The 19,747-nt window shown below is 42.1% G+C and overlaps 1 protein-coding gene across 12 annotated transcripts in view; it reads right to left on the bottom strand.

Moving 5' to 3' along the window:
• Positions 1 to 19,747, bottom strand: part of CDC42BPA (CDC42 binding protein kinase alpha (DMPK-like)) — a 155,572-nt gene that overhangs the window by 106,763 nt on the left and 29,062 nt on the right. For all 12 annotated transcript variants that reach the window (XM_012730941.1, XM_004691036.2, XM_012730948.1 and 9 more), the window contains one exon: positions 13,534 to 13,625. In XM_012730941.1, the coding sequence (XP_012586395.1) occupies positions 13,534 to 13,625 (92 nt within the window). The remainder of the gene's footprint in view (positions 1 to 13,533; positions 13,626 to 19,747) is intronic.

Genomic DNA, 19,747 nt, shown 5'->3' on the forward strand with positions numbered 1-19,747 from the left:
CCGGCCGCCGCCCGGCGCCCTCCGTCCTCTGGGGGCTGCGCACTGGTCCCGGTGTTACCCAATCGCAGCCTTTGCGCCCCTTCCCTAAGTGCCAGATCTTCTCCCCGACACAAAGCCACGTGGTTGCTCTCACCTCCTCGCTGAAATGTCACTTTTTAACCCCATCTCTTTACTTCCTTCCCCCCAGCTCTTATTAGCTAACAAACTATGTTCTATTTTTATATATTTCGTTTACTGAGCGCTTCACTCACTAGGATACAGGCTCTAAGAAGGAGGGGCCTGTTTTTTCTCATATGTTCAACCAGTGTATGCCAAGTGCTTAGGGATCAATAAATATCTGTTGACTAAATGATGAAAGACATGCAATTATATGCGTGCGTAGACACGGGAGGTCGAGGGTCTCAACACTCTCAGCTACAAGGATGTTCCAGCTGATACTGAAATTCAAATAAAAATAGAGCATCACAATGAAAGAGAAGTAACTGCATGACGTAAGACATCATTTGTGTATCGGTCACTCCAGCCCACGCTGCTGTTAACAGTGCGTCAGATATTTAAGTCTGGACTGCACAAAACAGACTTGTCTTTGTCCACTGTTTACTATTTATGGCTCGTGTCTCCGTCTACTTCTTGTCTCCCCTGCACTGTCTAGCGCCATTGACTGTCGCTAACAGCAAAGCGCTCATTTACAGACGCACACCGAGCGCCTGGCCCGGCGGAGCACACCACACCACTCTCCTCCGGCTGCCCCGAAGCTGGCTCCACCCCGCTGCGCGATGACAGAGCTGGTGGCCTCACACCCTGGCACTGAGAGCTGCAGGCCCTGACGCTGTCCACACCGACCGCCCTGCCACCTGCGGACATGAGGACAGAGATCACTGCTAAATAGGTGGAGATACTGTTTTATTCTGCTACTGCTCAGTTTATGTTCAAAATACTGAAAATCAAAAAAAAATAGCATCTTTCTAACAAGCAAACTACGAACACTAGAGTTTACTAAACAGCTAGCAAAAGCCTCTTAAAGGAGAAAGAATTTATGTATGCCATAGAGATAGTCAAATATTTTAAAACGGTCACAGCCTGGCCACCTACCGAGCCTAACAGACCCTGGCTGTCGAAGTGCTCTGTGCCCTGCCAGTGTGCCCCCGAAGGCCAAAGGCTGGTCTCGCGTGGGGGAGGCTGTCAGAGTGAACCATGCAGTGTGCCTTCACATTTCTTTTACTCTCCCTTGAAACTCGAGAGAGCCAGGGCACAAGAGTTTTTGAGGAAGAATGAACGGCTAAAGATACTTCTCCTTCTAGACTCCAGGACGAGGTCACGCAGACACGTCAGGGCCTAGTTAAGGTAATGAGAGGAAGCAAGCTAATGAAAAGCTTTTGACACCTGAAGCAGGGTAGCAGGCCAAAGCAGCAAGCTTTCGCAACAAGCTCTGAAGCCCAGAAGCCTGGAAGCTGCCGGAGCAAGGCTGGAGCAGGCAGAAGCGGTGAGCCACCAGGAAACTGTGACGGGCAACGCCCAGGGCGTAAGTTAAAGGTTTTCCTGAAAGCAAAAAGGAAAACCCAGCGTTAAGTTAAGCAGTAACTGGTAGCACTTGAGTTGTAGAGAGAAGGTCTTAACCGGTAGAGCTGGCGATTTTCAGTTGTATCTTGCTCCTTTATTATTTCCCACACTTTATGCATTTCTGGTAGGAGTTACACACATAATGCTTTTATTATCACAGTGTTTAGTTTAGTTTCTTAAAGAAAAAGCCTACTGATAGGGACCCTACTCCTGTTAAATACCCATGGCAGAGTCGAGCCTACCCGTTGGGCCGCTAAGTCTCTACAGTTCTTAATAAAAGACAAAATACCCTGGAGGAAATAATGTCCCTTAACAGTTGTTCTTGCATTGCAAAATATATTGTGGATAAATATTACGGAGGGTGGAAGGCAACCCCAGGTATTTTGATCAGGAATAAGGAGAGCCCATAAACCAGCCAATACTTTTCTATACACAATGCACTCGGACTTATATGATGTGCAATCTCTTTGCTGCTTTTATTTTATGCACTTGAGTTGATAGACACACAGAGAGAAAGTATACCAGAAAAGAAAGAAAATCTCATTCGAAATGCCAAATACCATCAGTCATGCAATAAGTCTATCGAGTTAACCCGAAAGGTCTACATCCCACTGGTGGTGATCAGACTGGGCTTACTCTCAGTCCACTGAAGTCTGGACTACAAGCCACTGCAGCCCACTCCCCTCAGAGCCCCACGCATCAATTCTTCCAAGTGTTAGGACCACATAGTAAATATGGTCTTAACCTGCCTAACTGAGTCCTAATAAGCACAGTACCTAATTCCCCACTACCCTGCCCTTTTCATGAAAAATTAAACAAAAATTTTCAAGTTCATTTCTTATTGCTACCCTTTTCCCCCACAGCTCAACCTCAACTGAGCCATAAGGTCTACCAGCAGTCCCACTTTTAATCTTGTGTTATTTATTAATCTTCTAACATAGCCATTCTACCCTGACACCACCTTCTCTCCCACCAGTCCTATCCACCCAGTCCCACAATTAACCACCTTGTAGTCAACTTCATAGAGCCTGCTCATTCCCTCACACCACCCTTGAATGTTTCTACATGCCCACCCACCCTTTCCCTTTTGAGCCCAAGAAAGAAGTGCCCACCACCACCACTTTCGACACTAACAGTATCATTTCAGATCTTGATTCCAGAACAAGGTCCTTCCATCCCTGTTACCCTTGTTCCGCTACAGATTTTCTGCATGTCAACTCTCTCTACTTCTGGATCCTAAATTATAATACGATAAATGTTTCTAATTATCTATCTCTTATCCTACCTTTCTCTCAAGTTGCTATCACATCCCTTTTCCGGAAGGTAACATTTCTCTATAAAACATATTTTTAAGAAGTGGTATATTACTTGCTTTTTCTACTCACTTATCAATTATTGCTTCTTCTTCCAATCACCAATTTCAATTTCAATTACTATACTGCATTAAAATTATTCTCTGGAAATCAGTGACCTTCTAATTTCTAAATAAAACATGCTATGCTCAATTCTCATCTGCTTCGACTCTCTTCATCATCGGACACTGCTAATAATCAATATATTTCCCTACTTTTCCCCCCATAACATGTTAAATGTTCTTCCCCAAGCATTCCTGCTCCCCTCTGATCTATCTCCCCTCCTTCTTGTTGTTATCTATTCCAAATACCTCAATTAATACCTATATGCTAATGGCTCTTAGACTTTTATCATCAAGTATCTACTCATATTTCTAAGTGCCTATTAGTCATCGCTCTAGAATGTTCATCACATTTCTCAAAGACGTCAAAAACCTGTAGAACAAGTCAATTTGCCTCAATGGTTGTATACCTCAATCATCTACATTTAGTTAATAACTGACATCCAAGCTGACTTCTTTCCAAGGTCTTTCCCACCCACTCTTCTTCCCCACTACCAGCAGTGGTTCAAGCCCTCATTACTTCATCTGAAGTCATTAACAGTGAGGTCTCCCTGGTGGCTAGGGATTAAGACTCAACACTATCACCACTACAGCTTGAGTTCAGTCCCTGCCAGGGAGCTGAACCGCATGGCACAGCAGACCCTCCTGACCCTCCTGCTTCTCCCCTTACCAGTTTATTTCAATTCTGCTTACTACTTAGTCTCTGATAAATCCTCTCATCTCTCTGCACCTTTGGTCTACACCCCAATTCTTCTATGCAAAAATAAATTTAAAAAATTGTTTTAAGTTAACAGGCTCCTTTTTGACTACTTTACTATATTGCCAGACATTACACAGATGAATAAAAGAATCCTTGCCCTTAAAAATCTCATAGTCCAATATGGGAAACATACCTAATATGTATAATATGGAAACAAAAGTAAAAACAAGATTCTATAAAAAGCACATAAGAGAAATTCCTGACCAAAAAGATGGGAGGGGGGGAGAGACAGAATAGTGAATACATATAATATGTTAAAGTTTCTTCAAAGAGGGTCGGTCCTGTCACCTGAGTCTTACACGGTGAGCCCAGAAAAAGGGAATGGAGGGAATCTGGCTGGACAAAGGTAATATTTTAAGAAGGGAGGTCAACAAAGCCCCAAAGCGAGAAATATCTGTGTGGGAGAAAGGGAGAAAGGTTTCCTTCCTAAGGAATGTTTTCCTCTTAGCAGGAACTAGCAAAAAATGAGGCTGAAGATTCATTAATGAAGGAGCTTCCATGCCATGTAATCTACTGGAACTTTAAAATGAAGGTCATAGGCAATGAACCAGCCTCCACAGTAAGCTTTGGCTAGATCCCTTTGCTAACTGTCTGGAGAATGTTTTGAGGCAGGGAAAGCAATGAGAAGGTCACGGTGATCCTGAAGACCTAAAGAGGAGAGACAAAAAGAAATGCAAGAAATACTCAGGGTGTAAAAGCTGGTGTCTGTGTAGACAGGGGGGTGCAAAGGCCGGACGGCCAGGAGGCCGCTGCTTCTGCTCCCTTTTGGTCCCTCCTCCGTCCAGTCCTGCCTGGACACTGGTCCCAGCAGCACTGCTTCGGAGTTCTGATTTATCACCGCTCTGTTGCTGAGCATTTCCTAGGACTCCCGCCCCACAGCACCGGCTTTCTCGACACAGCACACCAATCCATTCGTGGCTTTGCCCCAGGGACCTTCCAAGCCTGTCTTTCACCACCACCAAAAACCCTATTATTCCTGTTTTTAAAAAATGCACTTAAAAGGAAAAATTATTCTTTTAATTCAAATAGAAATGGTAAGATGTAAACAGAGTGTACAAACAGAAAGCCACACTAAGATTATTTTACAAAGAAAACAAGGTTAGTCTGAAATCCTCACTTTGTCCACATCCTTCCACCACAAGGTGCACTTCTAAAATTCTTTTCTACAGGAAATGATGCAGTAAAATATTTGAAATGTGATGAAAGCATTCTATACAACAGTATTCTTTAGGGCATTACTTATAGGGAAAGTGGGAAAACCTAAAGTCCATTCGCTGATCCCACAAACGTGTACTGAGCACCTAGAATGTGCTAGACTCTGGCTGGTGCTGGCAGCGTGCAGAGAACTGAAAATGGGGGAAGAAAGACACTTGCATTTTATTCCACATTATCGTTAAATAATTTAAAGGACAGCCACAGGTGTTCTTTCATGGAACCATCAGAAATTTCCCGACTGATTAGACTTTGTACGGAATAGAAGTATTAGGAATACATGATTAGGAAGTATTCCTTTCATTAGTCAAAACAGAAGTTTGACAGAGTAACTATTTTTCTGTTTTTCACTTAATAAGGAATGTATTCCACATAGATTAAGTACTGTGCTATGCACGAACTATAATGAGTATAGAAACCTGATCCTTGCCTTCAGCTATAATCTACTGGTGAAGATAAAATATATACATGTAAATAAGGACTTTCGTGGAGTGTAACTGCTAGGAAGATGTATCCAAGAGCCATCACCTTCTCGATCAAAACAAGAAAAATATTTTAAAGCTTTACTCCATTCTTAGAAACCCACTTACCCACTGGTTTTTCCATTAATTTTATTGCATCATCAATTATTTCACTGATTTTCAAATAGAAAATGATTTTCCCTTTTATTATACATTTTACATCACCATTCATTTTCCTCTCAGTGTAATCCCCCAAGTTACCTTGAGACACCCTCAAGGTGTCCTGACACACCCCACACCCCCGTGTGGTCCCTTTGTCTCCCCCCCCAGCTGAATGTCTCCAATTTATAGTTCGCTTGCTGTTTTTGTCTTTGTATTTTTTTCCCGGTCCCTTGTTTGTTTTTGCTATGATCCTCCTATAAGTGAAACCATCTGTTATTTTTCTCTTCCCTTCTGACTTAATTTCAGTGGGCATAATCCTCTCCATGAGCTTATCACTTTTGACTGCTGAATAGTATTCCACTGTATATATGTACCACATCTTCTTATCCAGTCATCTGCTTTTGGGCATTTAGGTTGTTTCCATGTCTTAGCTATTGTAAGCAGTGCTGCAATAAATGCAGGAGTGCAAGTTTCCTCCTGAATTAATGTTTTTGTGATCTTTACTAGGTCACAACCCCCTGGTGGCCTAGGGCTTAAGTTTCGGTGTCATCACCACCCACTATAGCCTGAGTTCAATCCCCGCTCAGGAGCTAACCTACACTAGGCGCGGCTGACCTCTCCTGTCTCGCCCGCTGCTCCCCTCAGCAGTGTAGTTCAGTACATCTGCCTACTTTGCTCCCCACATTGTCTCTGGTGAATCTTCTCACCCCTCCTCACCTCTGGCCTGTACCATACATTTTTACACATACAAAATAAATATTTTTAAAAAAAAAAGAGCTGTGTTATATATTCAAAATGGAATACTATTCAGCAATCAAAAAGACAAGCTCATGCTATCTGCAGCAACATGGACAGAGCTAGAAAAGATTATGCTTAGCAAAGTCAGTCAGAAGGAAAAAGACAAATGTCAGATGGTTTCATTTACATGTGAAATACAGAGAAACCGAACTAAAGGTCAAGAAAAAGACAAAACTGCCAAGCTGACAATAAATCTGAGGCATACAGCAAGCGGGGAGGAGAGAGGGGTCAAAACATAGGGGAGGGTAGCAGGTGATACGGGCTGGGGGCACGAGGGGGTCCACACCCGTGGGGCGAATCAATTACTGTACAAAAGTGAACAAAGAGGGACTAAATACAGAAGAGGATGTATTTCCAAATATGGTCACAAGTCCTGGGGAGAGAATCCCAACATGAGTTTTTTGAGGGCATACGGAGGGACACACAATTCAAAGCAACAGAAGTTACCGAAATTTGTTGTTTTCTAATAAATGTATCATAAGCAATTAATTTCTTTAAATATCTCACACATTTTAAAAAGCAGCATCTCCATTCATATCTAATTACTTTAAAGTTTCCCATACGAACTATTATGCTTTCAAAAGTGAAAATATCTGGGTCAACTTCACCATCTGACTGACTTGTATTTCTAGCTACACTTTGTTAGAAGCAGACATTAAGGTCTCTGGTGGCTTTTTAAAGTCACCGAGGCACCCATGGTGGCCTACGACATGGTAAGTTTGAATACGTCTGAATGTGCTACTAGCCAGAAACTGTTCAGACGACAGTTACATGAGTGGCCTAGTGGGACTTCCCCCGGTAAGACCCCGCTGCCTGTTTGCCATGAAGGAAAACGGCTTTGCCTTAAGCACTCCGACATCCAAATATAGTGACCAAACTAAACACTTAAAAAAAAATCATCAGCAGAGTTTGTGTTTCCTCCTGGGTGTTCGGGGTCATGAAAACATTCGCACCAGCGGCATTCATGCCGAGGCGGGCATGCCTGCGAAAGCCCACTCGTGTGCTGTGTGGTATGGGGATGAGTGTCAGGGGGTTCCCTCCTGGACTCTGGGATTTCTGACGCCACATCTGGTGGCCTCTGTACTCCGGATGTGCAGTACACCTCTCCCACCCTGCCCCCACCGTGTAGGCTGCAGGCATGCAAGCATTGCAGTGGCTCTCCACCATCAGGGCTCAAGGTGAGGAGATACTCCCGGGTGCACAAGACTAGGAGCGTGGCTATACTCCGGCCTGCGCCGCGGGCTGCAGCTTCTGCAGCGCCACGGAGACCGCGGGTCACTTCCAGAAACGGGCCAGCAGAGGGCGCGCGCCCCTGCGCCCGGCGACCGCGGGCCGCCCCTCTGCGCTCCCGAAATGAGGGGCCCGGCGCCGGCGCGCGAGGGGCTGGGGCGGAGGGTGCCCCCGGCCGACCGCTGCCCACTCCTAGAGGGGGCTCCGAGCGGCAACGGGCTCTCCCACCCGGCGAGAAAGGCAGCGCGTGGATCGTGCGCAAGTCGCGGCCGAGCGGTGCGCAGCCCCGCGGCAGCGCCGTGTCCAGCCCGACCCGGGCGTCCAGCCCGACCCGGGCGTCCAGCCCGACCCGCACCCGCCGTTCTGCGGCTGCTGCTGAGCTCAGGAGACCGAAGGGCTCGGGCGTCCGCACTCTGGGGCGGTTTTGAAGCCAGTCGAGCCCAGCCTTGCATACTCTGTCGGAGTCCACTCGGCTCGGTTTCCAGAGCCCTTCTCAACGGAAGGCAGCTCCACGCCCGGCCCATCTCGCCCGGATCTCGCCGCCACGAGCCCTTTAAATTTCCTAATAAGGACTTTGGCGCGGGCCAGCTCCCCAGTGCCCGCCGCTGCCGATCCTGCTACGGCTCCAGATCCTCCTGCCAGCAGTTATCTCCGGAAAGCAGAACTGACTGGACTCTGGAGGACCTGACCCCGGCTGCCCAAAAGAATGGGAACTGGGAGCCTTGGCGAGGGTTTCAGCTCTCAAGCAGACTTGCAAGCAGCTGCCTTCCAGGTGTGGAGTGCGCTAAGAGTAGAGATGCGATGCGGCAGCCTTTAAATGAGAAAACCTCTTTGTCCCTATTTGTAGAGTCTTCTAGAATCACATACCTTCTCTGCGCTTTTGTCCAGAATGACTTTTAATGCGGTTTACTGGCAACGAACCTGTACTGATTGCGTGACTAAGCAAATCTAACACGCGCCATAATTCTGTGCTGGCTGCACAGCATAAATGTCAACAGACTACTTTAAAATAAAACAAGGCGGCCCTACTGGATACAGACTTTACAGACTTCTAATTCCTCGGTGAAGTTATTTTGGGCAGAAATGCCGAGATGCCTGCTGGAAACCTGCTCCCTACTCCACAGCTTTTACTGACTTGAAAACAAATCACTGCTTTACTCCACTGATCATTTTAACATGGAATGGAATGACTATTCCATTAGAGAAATTCCACTGTCAGAAAATAGTTTTAAGTCCCACTTTTTAAAACTGATTAATGGCCAATTTCTGAGAGGGAGAAGTTCAAGTTCTTGAAAGTTATCCCACCAGTTGTTGTATGTTTTAAAGCTAGTTTGTTACATAATATGCACTCCATGGTTATATAGCTTTTACAAATTATTTTTACCAGTTAAACTTTATTATTACATATGCATATAAATGAAACAAATGAAGAGTTTAACATAATTATAAAGCGAACAAATAAATAAAACCAGGTCAAGAACATTGAAGTGGGAAAAGCAAATACTGTACAAAAATGAACAATGATGTAAAATGTGCATCAGTGGTGAATTATATTTAAAAAGAGCTCTGGCGCAACGCGCGCCAGCCACGGAGCTGAGCACAGCCCGTCCTCGCACGGCCAGAGAAGCTCCCGCCTGATGGGGACAAGGGAGCCAGCCCCTCGCCTCCGCCACTGCCCCAGCATCGTCGTCACGCCAGAGACCTGCAACAGCTAGTCCAGCTTCCAGGCTGGGCAGAAATGCCGAGATGCCCGCTGGAAACCTGCTCCCTACTCCACAGCTGGCGATGGCTGCACGGGTGGGAGCTGTCCTCCAACCTTGGACATCTGGACCAAAGAATTTCTGGAAATCCCCACGCGGCAATCTCCACCAGACAAGCAGGTGTTTAGCAAGCATCTCCTCTTTATCTATTTAAACTTATCTGGATAAATTTAAATTTAGGAGTTATTTCTCTTTTAAATGATTCAAGAATTGTGGATTAATCACCTCAACCTAGAAGAAATTTTTAGTGATTTTAAAAGGATATATTTATATGTTGCAAAAATAAAAAAGGTCTCCACTTAGAAATCTCACTCCCTCTCCTGTCTACACACACCCCATTCCCTCTTGTCCTTTTAAGACAGTACTTTATGAAAATACTAGCTAAAAAAATACTTCAAAATATCACATACATATATAGCATTTCATGTCTTATTTTATTCACTCTGAAGTACATCCTGAAGGTCTGAGTACAGAGCACCTTTTCTTCACTGTGATTCCACAGCATTCTGTTGTGTTGACCAAGAATATTGTCCTACATGAGAGGAAACATTCTGTAATGATTAAAGAATTGATGCATGATACAGAGACCTCCCCATAAAGGGGGAGCTCCATTCCCTGTCTCCCACTTAACAAAGACTGGAGTTGAGTGGCCAGGTGAGCTGCATAACCCAGGGCAGGTGGGTTCAGACAGAAGAAGCGGGCGCTCTGGTTCCTGTGGCCGACAGACACCGTGGTACTGCCGGGAAGGAGACACGTGGAGGGGCAGGAGAGACACCTGAGACCAGCTGGGTGAAGTCGTGGGAAAGCGAAAAGCAGGCTTGATGTTGATGGATTCTTTGATTTTCTTCCCTGCATCCCAGAACTGCCCGGCCCATCACCTCTTCCTGGCACTCCCCGCCAGGGGCGCCTCGGACTGTGGCGGGCTTCGGGCCTCAGCAGCCCCTTCCGCTAACTGTTTAGCTGGACTCACCCAGGGGAGGGTGGGCCACTTGAGATGTTTTACTGGAGAAACTCTTACTGAACCTTGTTCTTCTTTCTCTATACATTCTAATCCTACTAAAGTTCGTTGACAATGAAAGTCTCTTTGGGCGTCGTGGGCACGGGTTGCCAGCTCTGTCCAGGACGCGTAAGTCTGGCAGTCCTGGGGTGCCCCTGGGTCACAAGCTAACAGTATTGTGATCATGTGAAAACTGAAAATACCCCAATTAAGAATTTCAAACTGCATGATAAACATTAACACCATAATAGGAAAAGGAACACGCACACCCACAACTGTATACAAAATTTTAACTATTCTCCTTTCAAGAAAATGAAACAAAAATCAGGAAACTGTGGAAGATCTTAATGAAAGTATCAACCATTTTAATTTAAACATCATTTACAAAGCAGTGTAAGTAACAAAAGTAAAATAAAAATCATTTTCAAGTACCTGGTATATTCATAAAGGCATCTGACTACAAGAAAAATTGGAGTAAACTTCAAAGGTACTAAAAAATTAGTGTGATGTCTGACCACAACAAAAATAAAAAGTAATGGTAACATTAACTTGTAGAGCCCTGAAATTAAATGATCCATTTATTAAATTATCAGTCAAAAGTGAAAGCAAAGAAGCTAAATATGAATATGACTAAAAATGAAATTTATCAAAATCTGTGGGATAAACCTAAACCAGCTCAGAGGGAAATTTATAGCTCTAAAAGTTAAACTGCAGCCCTCCCTGGTGGCGCAGCGGGTCAGGACGCAGCACTGCAAGCCGCAAGCCGGACACAGCAGCTCAGTGCCAGTTGGGTCCCCGCCCCGGAGGCGACCCCCAGGGTGCAGCAGGCCTCTCTGACTCACCCACTGCTCCTCTCAGCAGTGGGCTTTGCTGACCTGCCTGTTCTGCTCCCCACTCTGTTGCTAGTGAGTTTTCTCACCAACCCCTGCACTTCTGGCCTGCACCCCAGTACTACACACATAAATAAATAAACCTTTTTTTAAAAAGTTAAATTGCAGTGAAAAAGAAGCGATCTAAATTTCTACCTTGAGACACTAGAAAAGATGAGCATATTAAATCCAAAAATGCATTAGGAAGGAAATAACAAAGATGAAAATATAAATTTAAAGTTAAAGATGACAAACATATAGACAATTCACAAATCCAAAGCAGCTTTAGTTCAATAACTGGCTCAATAATTCGTTCTAAAATAACAGCGAAAAGCCTCTCACATAACTGACCAAGAATAAGAAAAGAATAAAACAAAAGTTAAAAATGTATCAACAGGGAAAAAAAAGTATCAATAGGTCTTATGTAACCAAAGAGATACTATAAACACATTTGAAAACTTAAAGAAAATAAATTCCATGAAAAAAGCAAAACCTAAAGCTAACACAAGATGCAGTAGAAAATCAAAATAACTATAATCATCATGAAATTAAATTAATAGAATTCAATTCCCACAATAAAAATACAACTCCAGGTGGTATCAATGGTAAATTCTACTAAACAGAGGAAAATAAATACACACCAAAACTCAAGCACACAGGAAAAAGAGCAAGTACTCCTCCAATCCATTTTATAAGTCCAAAGTATTATAAAAAATTAACAAAGACTATTTTTTAAAAAATGAAATTTACATATCAACATACCTACAGTGAAACAGATATTAAAAATTAAAAAAATATTAAGGAACTGAATGGAGCGATATAGCAAAAGGATGGTAAATCGTGATTAAAGGAAGTGTAACTCAGAGATTAGGTTAGTATTTGAAAAGGGAGTCCTATGAAACCAAAGACATGATCCATGAGAGAAATCACTGATAAACTACACGTGGCTAAAATTTAAAACTTCTGTGAGACACTGTCAAGGAGAACACACGCCTAGAAGAAAGTACGTGCCAAACGCACATATCTGATAAAGAACTGTTACACAGCATACACAAAAATCTATTAAAGCTCAGTAAGAATAGAAACAACCCTATTAATAAATGCACCAAAGATCTTAACAGACACCAAAGAAGACAGAAAGATGGCAAGTAGCATATAAAAAGGTGCTCGACACACAACGTTAGGGAACTGCAAGCTAAAGCAGAGATGAGACACCACACACAATTTCCAGCTACTTTGGAAGTACAAAGTACTTCATGTACAAATAACCCAATATTCATACTCGTTTATCCAAATGAGTTGAAAATTTGATCTATACAACCACCTGTACACAGATGTTTGCAGAAGTTTTGTTCACAATTCACAAAACATGGAAACAACCAGTGTCCTTCAGTAGATGAATGGATAAACAGTGGCTCATTTGGACAGGAGGATCTTACTCAGCACTAAAAAGAAAAATGCTATCAAGCCATGAAAAGCATAGAAGAAACTTAAGTTCCATGTGCATATTACCACATGGAAGACGCTAATCTGAGAAGACTACATTCTGTATGTAGTAGACTCCTACTGTAATGACATTCTGGAAAAGGCCAAACTATGAGGACATTAAAAAGATAACTGATGATCAAGACTTGGGAGAGGGAAGGAACAACAGGCAGAACACAGACTACTTTCAGGGAAGCGAACGTGCTCTGTATGGTAATACATGCCATTACACATGTCAAAATCACAGAGTATGTATCACCGGGAGTGAATGAATCCAATGCAAACCATGGCTTTGAGTGATGACATATGGATTCAGACTCTGATTTTAACAACAGATCACCGATGTGTATGTTGACAACAGGAGGCTGAACATTCGTGAAATACACAAAAACTAAATACCTTCTGCTCGACTTTGTGTATGAAGCTAAAACAGCTCTAAAAATTAGTCAAAGTAATTGACCCTGTCAACGAAAGAGCAACACTGAATGATTATAGGCAGTAAAAGAATAAAGAGAAAGAAGCGGGAGTGCAAATCTAGCAGATATCAAGAAAACCTGTAACCGAAGACTCCGTGGTACTGACACAGGGAGAGACAAGATGGACGGAATGGAGCAGAACAGTCCGGAAGCGACGTGTATTTACACTGGTAGGTGTACGAACAGTATCTTGGGGGAAATTTCTATGTAATAATATTTCATTCAAAACTAATAATTTTATGATCAGTAACCTCTGTCACAACAAGTAAATAATACTTCAATTAAATTCTCTCAGACAGTTTAACATTGTGTCCAAGACAATCAACAGAACGTCTATAAAATCTCTTACCTCTCCAAAAGCTCCTCGACCAATCACCTTTAGTATTTCAAAGTCTTCTCTATGTAATCGCATTTGTTTCACTTTAGAAGTAAATGGTTTTGCTGAAACAAAAAAAGTAACATTGATTACTTTCCAAAAGTAGATATAAGTAATGATATAGTAGATATATACAATGGTATTTCTTACTTACACAATAAAAAATGTAATTATGGTTAAGAATTAAGTCAAAGTATTTAATAATTTTACCAAATTTTACCAAGGTTTGATTTCCATAAGGAAATATTTTCATTTTTTAATATATCAATTAGTTGTTTAATAAGTAACATATTTTAAAACATGAAATAAGGTAAAGCAGTAGGAAGGTATAAATGAAACCAGATTGTTCTCATGTTAAACATGTTTTGTATTCTGTCAATACTAGATCTATAACTTAACAACAAATTTCATGGTGACAAAAGTAGAAGCAAATTTCATGGCAGCAGAAAGCATCAGCAATTCTCATGAAATAAATTATTTTTTCACACTCATCCATATATTCTATTAATATGTCTTTAGCAAGTTAATACGAACAAAGAATAAAGGTTAGTCGGTAGTCACTGGAGTTTAAAACAAATACGATTACAATATGGTACTTTCAAGAATCTCTCAGTCTTACAGACAGACTGTAAGTGTAAACTCACACACACAATGTAAGAAGAATCTAACACTGGAAAGGGTGAAACAATAGAAGCTAGGAAATGAACAGTGATAGAAAGGAGCAAGGAACGCTGGATTCGAACAAATTTGGATGGACAAGTTGTGATGGTGTGGCCACGATGTATGAGCCGAGCTCCCAGCAGGAAATAAAATATATTAATTTGAGTAAAAGTTATTTGTAAATAGACTATTTGCAAGCCTATAGAGGAGACAGAGGGAACCGCAGGTACAGCACAGAATCTAAAGCTAGCACCCTCCCACCCCGGAGTAACAGAAATACTTGGCTCAGATGGGTGGGGACCGGAATAGCTCAGAGACATTGTTGCGTTCAGTTCCAGAACACTGCAATAAACCAGCTGTCACAATAAAGAGTCACGCTTTTTTATTGCTTTTTAATGTACATAAAGGTTATTTTTTCACTATTCTGTAGCTTAATTGGCATGCTAATAAATATAAATGTTTCAGTTTTAGATATTTTATTGCTAAAAATGCTAAGTATCATCTGAGGTCTTTCCTCGATAACTTCTATTTGATCACTGTAGTGGTGTTGCAAGACAGGACTGGCTATGACAATTTCTGAAAGCCAGACAAAGATGAAGCCTGCTACATTGATTCACTAAACTTTCACAGATTTCTTTACACTATGCCATGTGACCAACAGCTCTCTACCAGCAGTAAGTGATAACAGTGGCTGCTACCAAAATTTCAGTCAACCCTCTCAAACCATGGTACAGCTTTATCAACCAAGTTTATATAATATTATAAGTTCTTTGTTGTCGTCTCAACAATGTTCACATCATTTTTAAAATCTAGAAGGTGCTCAAAATCTAAAATCTACATAGGAGCTCATTTAACTATTTTGAAATTTAGACATAAAAATGTAATTTTCAAAATAAAAAGTTTAAGATGCCAACACAAAATAGCAAAAAAGTAAATATATTTTCTCTAGTCAGTCAAATGAAAGAAAATATGTGAAAAATAAAAATGTGTTAAAACCAGTACGACCTAAATTCACACTTGTTATGTGGCTGCATGGGGTACTTACAGCATAACACTTCTAGAAATTATGTGCGATGAAAACTTCCTCTAAGTTTGTGCTATTATATGAAGATGTAAAATAAAAATGGGCAAGGAAAGATTACTCACTTTCTCAGACATAATCTAACTTGCATTAATTTTTCAAAAATGAAGTCTATTAAAGATATTCACTTCACACCACTTAACATCTAAATTCTTGAAGCCAAGTTTAAGAAGAAACTTAAACTTAGTTTTGTAAGAACTGATCTCACATACTAACATGAGACAGAGGAAGAGAAAAAGAAGTGGCATTCAAAATATATCTAAAATACTGTTAACAAAAGCTTGACACCACATTATATAGTGAGGAGGAAACAACCATCTCACTGGAGAAAAATTTCTACAAAATTTAGTGTGCCTTTTTAGCATTCTTTCATGATAAAGAAAATGAATAAACTGGAATATAAGAGAACTTCCTTAACATACACCATTAATTTTTTTTGAACCCTACAGTTTAATCATAGTCAGTAAGACAAGACTGAAAAGTTCTACCTTGAGATAGGAAAGGGGCAAGCGACACTCACACCCAGAGGAACCAGGAGGATCAAACAGATCCTCAGACACCAATGTTCGTCAAAGAGTTACCACAGACCAGCCAAAAGGGGGAGACACCCCAAATGTCCATCAAGGGATGACTGCATGAGCAAACGTGATATAACCATACAATCAGGTACTACTCAGCCTTAAAAAGAAATGCAAGCCATCGCGGTAACATGCTGCAACATGGCTCATGTGTTAAGTTACACATAGAGACAGGAAGTAGGTTAGAGGTTACTAGGGGCTGGCAGAAGGGCAGAGATGGGGAGTCACTACTTAATGATTATAGAATATCTCTTTATAGTTTGGAAATTGGGGTGAAGGCTATACAGCATTGTGACATAAATAATGGCACCAAACTGCACACTTAAAATTGTTTCAATGGTCATTTTTATATCACATACTTGAGCACAATTTTTAAAATGTAATGTATCAAAATAGTTGTATTCAAATGAGTGAATTGTTTAGTATGGAAATTATATTTCGATAAAGTTTTTTTTTTTTTTTAAGGAAGAAACCTTTAAATCAGATTAACAAGGTGGGTAGAGACATACAAACCCTACTGAAATTGAAAATAGGAGCAAACTATAATCCAAAATAATGATGACACCAATCTCCAACACTGAAAAGGCACTCTAGTTCCACTTACATTACAGGATCACAAAACAAAGGTATCATATAAGCCACAATTTAATTCTCCAAAGCTAAACAGAAGTCCAGGAAAAGGGTGGTGCAGAATTGATACTTAAAGCACATCATAGCTATTAATAATTTGAATTTGTGGTTAAAAAATAACAACAAAGAATAATAACTATTAAACACCTGTAGAGGGATATACAGTCAGCTTGCTGTCTTACAACAGTCAAGCGGTGTTAAGAAAATGACTGAAAACAAAGGTAAAAGCCACGCTGAAATTACTACATCACTCACTCGGTGACTAGGATATTTTACAAGATGTCCTGGTGTACTATTAGAGCTGACAGCTCAGGAAGTCAATGAAACGATGAAAAAGAAAACTAAACAATCCACAACTTTTCATTCCTTGAATATTTTACATTTCTATTCAAAAACTTGATCTTGTATTTACTTACTACCTTTACTTTCTATGATGTTACAGAGTTCAGTGTTTTCACTTTTGGCCCATTCTTTCTAAATTATCTGTCATTCCAACTCACTCCCCATTCTCTGAAAAATCTCCGGGTTCTCAGGGGAAGATCAAATGTATGTTGTAGAGGCCAGTTTCTCTGAATTGTGACGTGAAATCAATATGTAAAACTGACCAACACTATGGAACAAATCACTGAAAACTGCAATCAGGTCACTGTGCCAGTGATGACAAGAATCAACATGTAAACCTAGTGCTGGAGGGGCAAACGTCACCCCAGAAGGCCGAAGGCAGAGGGCGCCCTGGCGGCCCAGGACTCCCTCTCAGCGCTATCACGGCAGCGGCCCGAGTTCAGTCCCAGCAGGGTCGCCCCGCAGGGCGAGGCAGACCCCTCCAGTCTCCCCGCTGCTGCCCTCAGCAGTGTGTTTCAGTTCTGCTCCCCACTCTGTCTCTGGTGACTCCTCTGGCCTACACCCCACTTCTTCTATGCAATAATCAAGTAAAATGTTAAAGAATAAAATGCAAAGAAGAAAATCAGTTCTATGTAGAAAAGAAAAGCGTGCGTGAAGAAACGCTGGGACGCCTGAGCGAGTTCTGCCGGCCTCCTCCTTCCAGGCCCGGCTGACCACCGACATCTGGCGCATTCCTAAGGGAACCCCGGAAGCCCCAGGGCACGGGTACCTGGTTTCTCCACTCAGAAACAGCTGGAGTTAGCACCCAGTCTGATACACAACTTATGCACCCTAAGGAACTTATGACTGCTCCTCCCTTATTCCAGGGTCCAGAGGTGTCACGTGGCTTGGCTGATGTGCAGCAGCGGGCCCAGAGAAGGTCATGCTGACAGAGACGCGCTCTGACAACCTGTCCCGACTAAAGATGAGTTCATTTTTTTAAATTAACCGTTTAATCACAGTGAGTATACTCCTTTTTTTTTTTTCTTTTTAAGTGCTCTGGGCAACAAACTAATTTATTGCTCAGAATAAATATTTTAGGGACTAGTATTGATCTTAGCAGGAACTATTTTATTAAGCACTGCCCAAGCCAAATACCATGCTAAGAGCTTGTTACACATTATCTTTACTCTCCTAACCATTCACAATACATTATTTGCAATTAACAGAGAGTAAAACCGGTTCAAAGGGGTAAAATGAAGATTACATTGTGGTAATGGCACAAACAGTATTAAAACTGTCAAGTTGTCAAGCCTTTCTAATGTAACTTGCTATCTCCATTTCCCAAATACTTTTTTTAAACGCAGATGTTGAAATTAAGAGAATCAAATATGAAATAATTCTAAATTAAAAAATAACCAAACCTCTGAGAAAGAAGAAAGCGTATTTCTACCTGAATCCCTAACAAAATTGCCTGGACCACGGTGCAATGCTGAAATGAATGAACAAATGAATGGATGAATGTAAAGTAAAAAGGATTCTAAGTTCCAATATGAAAAGGCCAATTACACTTTGCTGACTGTGCGACTTGTTTGCCGAACACAGCCCAGACCCCAACCTGGCTGTCCTTCAGCCCTGCGCCAGCTGATGCTCCAGGCCAGGCGAGCGCTGGTGAGAGCTGCCAGGGCTGGAGAAGGGGACCAGGGAGCAGGAAGAGGGAAGAGGAACATGGGGAGCAGTGATGAAGAATCATGTTAAACCCCATGTAAGTTACATCAGGTTCCATGTCTACACTGTGTATTTGTAATTAATTTATAGCGAAAGATTACAAAATATACTGTGACGATATGTCAATCATTTGTAAACTACAAGCCGCACCCCTCTGAAACTTCTGGCAACGATCTATATACCTAAGTGTAAAACTATCTTGGGCACTTTTAACCACCAAAATAAAAATGTGTGTGTGTGTGTATAATATAACTGAGTTAGTACTGAAAGAAGTTTCAAAATAGTTCTTATGTGAAATGTTCTAGAAACCTAATAAGCAAAGATAACACTGGTCTAAACAATATACAGCCATGCACAAGCAGAGAAATGCTAAATACATTAAATCATCAATGAGGGATTTTAAATATATATTCAAACTTAAAAAAGACAAGAGAAACGAGAGACAAAGGACTGGAGGGAGGGAGAAGGTAGGGAAAAACAGAGAGAAAGAGAGATCCCCAAGAACTAGAACTGGAGCAGTCCAACTGAAACTTAACACAGGAGTCAATGATACAAAGCACACAAAACACTGACCCTGGACACTGGCCCTGAGCGACCACAAGGAAGTGTGACCGAGCCGCTGGTGACGCTGGAGAGAGGTAGAGGACTGGCCAGAGAGGTCCTGATTAAAGCCAGGACCAGGCTGCGTTCTCCAGGCAAGGGACTAACAAAAATTCCGATTCTTGGTTCAAGTAAGCAACCAGACTGGGGGCGTGGGGGTGGTCTGAGATGGAGGCATGTTAGGTTTGGAGACTGCTCATCTGCTAAGAAATTAATATTAAATCCAGTCCCATCTCACGGAGCAAAAGCCCTGAGAGAGGGTAAATCGGCCCTGAAAATTTCACCCCAGGGTTCACTGAGCTCACAGTCTACAATATTAACCACATGAAAGCACAGTCCACCACAGTGAAAAGTTAGCAATCAGAGTAGACAGGAAGGTGAGAGCCCCCAAAACGCCAGACGGCAGTACAATCAAAAACACCACAAAGTGACTCACAATAATCAAAATGAGCACAAAAAAGCTGCTGGAGCATGGGGGCGGCGGCGGCTGTGAGGTGACAGCATGGGGGCACGCCTGGGCTCAGACAGCACCCTGTCGCCTGTCGCCTGTCGCCTGGGCTCAGGCAGCGCCCTGTCGCCTATGGCCTGT

Source organism: Condylura cristata, unplaced genomic scaffold (assembly GCF_000260355.1).
Source record: "Condylura cristata isolate star-nosed mole 26May11 unplaced genomic scaffold, ConCri1.0 scaffold00029, whole genome shotgun sequence".
NCBI lineage: Eukaryota > Metazoa > Chordata > Mammalia > Eulipotyphla > Talpidae > Condylura > Condylura cristata.